The sequence below is a fragment of the Musca autumnalis genome, unplaced genomic scaffold (assembly GCF_047663935.1).
Source record: "Musca autumnalis isolate F117 unplaced genomic scaffold, ASM4766393v1 scaffold_1, whole genome shotgun sequence".
NCBI classification, from domain to species: Eukaryota; Metazoa; Arthropoda; class Insecta; order Diptera; family Muscidae; genus Musca; species Musca autumnalis.
This window is the reverse complement of record NW_027411644.1, coordinates 248311437-248314344: the sequence shown is the minus strand read 5'-3', so window position 1 is coordinate 248314344 and position 2908 is coordinate 248311437. Positions and strand designations below refer to the sequence as shown.

Sequence of the window (2908 nt, the reverse complement as noted above, 5' to 3'; positions counted from 1 at the left end):
AGATTCGGATAAAAGTGAAAAACGACCGCTTAAACATGATTTTACCGATTTTATGTCTTTGGGAACCGTACCTAAAATCTTCCGAGCTAAATTTTTGTAGAATATTCCGAAGCTGAAAAATGTCATCTTGTGACACTTTTGTTGCGGTTCTTGAAATAAAGGACGAAAAGGACATTGAAGGGAGCGAGTTAGAAGTTCGAAATGTTCTACGAAAAAAAATCCTCATTTGATTTGACTGAAGACTTGTCATCTTAAATATAAGCTTAAACAACAGCGAACAAAGATATAATGCTCATTCCAGATGGCTTTTAGGGTCTCCAGCAAAAAATTCATCACGCTATATCGCGAAAGTTCGACTCACGGCGAATCTGTCTTTCGGGGTTCTATATATACTCACCAAGGGCTTTCATCTCCAATAGGAATTTTCCACCCCCCAAAATTTCGGTTCACAGTGTAATGAGTGCTAACATTCCAGGTGCATATTCGCAGATCATGGTCCATAAAACATTGGCGGGGTTCGACATCATTAGAGGGGTTTGTTTTTCTTTTTCTTTGTTTGTACATAGTATGTTGTATTTTTGGAGGAATGGGTCACCAGCCCAACGCCCGACCCAAGTTGTTAACGTTCGTATGGGTTAACGCGCGGCACTTGTTAGCTCAATACCTTTAACGAGTGTTAAAGACAGCTCCCCAGGTGACGCAACGGGGAGGACAGTGTCCAATTGGGACCAAGATAAGTCTTGGGCTTTGTCATGTTAAAGCCGTTCAGGGCCTTTGTTTGGTATCTTTCATCCCCTACAATCTCCAAGATTCATAGATTATGGTTTTTAAACCCTTTGTGAGTTAGTCATTCGTTTTTCCCTAGAAGTGTGTTTAACCCAGGTCCCAGATCTTCTGAATTGTTGATGTTTACAAATTCAATAAAAATCACCAATCTACTTAAATTCTGATAACATTGGTGTATTTCTTATAACCACCATATGTTGTCTAGAACATTTCCTCAAGCGATAATAGTACAACACACTTGGCTTATGTTAGTGAAAATCGGTTAATTGAACATGTTTGTAACAAAGATAAGTAAGCGTATCACACTATGGAGAATTGGAGTTAGATAAATATTAAAGTTTACCAAAATGCTATAAAACCCGAAACAGTCATAGAAAACATTCAGTAAGTTTGTTTTATTTACTCAAAGTGAAAAGTTTCAAAAAATGTGCTACATAAAAATGATGATAATTTTGGCGGTGGTTGCCGTAGCAAACGCACAGGTAATATTTCTATTTAATTTCCAAAAATGTTAGTATTCATACTGAACCTAGAACATGTCTGAAATATATAGAGCATCTATAAACACAATAATTCTAAAAAGTCTTCTTCGGATTGAAGATGTTCCATATATAGAAGACCTCATAAAATTTTTATAACGATACTCTTTTACAGGTATTCTGTAGAAGAAATACTAAGTTTTGTGTAGATAGACGACTTCATTTTTATGTGTTCCGTTGGGAATATAGCATTTAAAGGATAGATGAGCTTCCGATGGACAGAAAACCATTACTTTATATACAATCCATATGTCTATTTTTTATACTTCTTCAGGCCTTTGTTAATTGCATTTTCTTTCTTTTCAAAGAACTCCACAAACACCACAACAACGGTGCGCATTGATGATTACATTGCCGCCAACAAGCGTAACTATGAAAACAACATCAAAGAATACGATTTGAAATTGCAAGCTTTTGAAGAACTCTTCAATGGACGCCTTGATACCATTGATACTCAAAAGGATTTCATGATCGACAGCTTAAAGCTGACCAATGAACGTTTGAATACTTTGGAATTTTTAAGTGATTTAAGTAAAAGTTGTGTTAGCAGATATCAAAACAGCCTACCAACGGAATATAATATTACGATGACAATTCAAAATTGCACAGCCACAGCTAAAAGTTATTACAATAGTCTGATATCTGATGCTCGTACCACTCGCAATAGCTTGGAATATTATTATGATGTCACCTTGAATAATGATTTGAACAAATGTGGTAGCGGTTTGAATGTGACGTCACAACCCAATTACACGCTTTGTGTTACCACAGCGGTGAGTAGAAAATTAATACTTTGACAATATTCCCGAAAATGTCCAAATTTTTTATCTCCATTTAGATTGAAAAGGCCAATGTCTATACGATTGAAAATCGCAAAACCTTTAACAACCAAATGGATTCGGCAAGCTGCGCAGCCAATGGCCATGTAAACAAGGCGTTGGATTGCAGTTTTACAGCTCAAAGCAATGCCTTCCAAAGCATATCTTCTGCCAATATTCAAATTGATATGTGCATTCAAGGTAACAACTCGACCGCCTGCAGTGGATACTATTGCCAGAATGTGGAACGCATATCAGCAAATAGTGTCAATCCTAAGAATCAAACAATGCCAAATCCTTTCTATGGTCGCAATGAAACTCTCAGCTGTTTGATGTTGGATATCGTTTGAAGTAACAAAAAATTGGAACTAACTTCTATGCTACATAAATATGAAAGGTTGCAATTGAGAGATGAGATCATATGATAATTTTATGATATTTTTCGATATATGTAATAAACAAATTGAATATGGTGTATGTGTTCATTTAAATTGTTTTATTTGTAAACAAGTTCCAATAACCAAATTATCAAATTTATATGAACTATTGTAGTCACTTTATTGACGACGTTTGATTGACCGAAGATTCTGCGGAAATTAGAATTTAGGAAAGGGATTATGAAAGAAGTAAAAACAGAAAACACGTCTATCGACATTTTGGATATATGAAATATAAATTACACTGTGCAACAAAATGGATGTGAAAGTCTGGGGTACGGAAAATTCCTGTTGGGGAAGAAAGGCCTTTGTGAGTATATTAAGAACC

The 2908-nt window shown here is 35.6% G+C and overlaps 1 protein-coding gene across 1 annotated transcript; it reads left to right on the top strand.

The window, feature by feature from the left end:
* The first annotated feature begins 1226 nt into the window (after nucleotides 1-1226).
* On the top strand, nucleotides 1227-2493 carry LOC141391311 (uncharacterized). The gene is made up of 3 exons (XM_073964229.1): nucleotides 1227-1268; nucleotides 1634-2098; nucleotides 2164-2493. Exons 1-3 carry the CDS (start codon nucleotides 1227-1229, stop codon nucleotides 2491-2493), a joined length of 837 nt encoding a protein of 278 aa, XP_073820330.1.
* The last annotated feature ends 415 nt before the right edge of the window (nucleotides 2494-2908 follow it).

Coding starts and splice junctions, on each gene's coding strand:
- LOC141391311 (XM_073964229.1), top strand. CDS start 1,227: ATGATGATAATTTTGGCGGTGGTTGCCGTAGCAAACGCACAG. Junction 1,269..1,633: donor TTGCCGTAGCAAACGCACAG/GTAATATTTCTA, acceptor TTCTTTTCAAAG/AACTCCACAAACACCACAAC. Junction 2,099..2,163: donor CGCTTTGTGTTACCACAGCG/GTGAGTAGAAAA, acceptor ATCTCCATTTAG/ATTGAAAAGGCCAATGTCTA.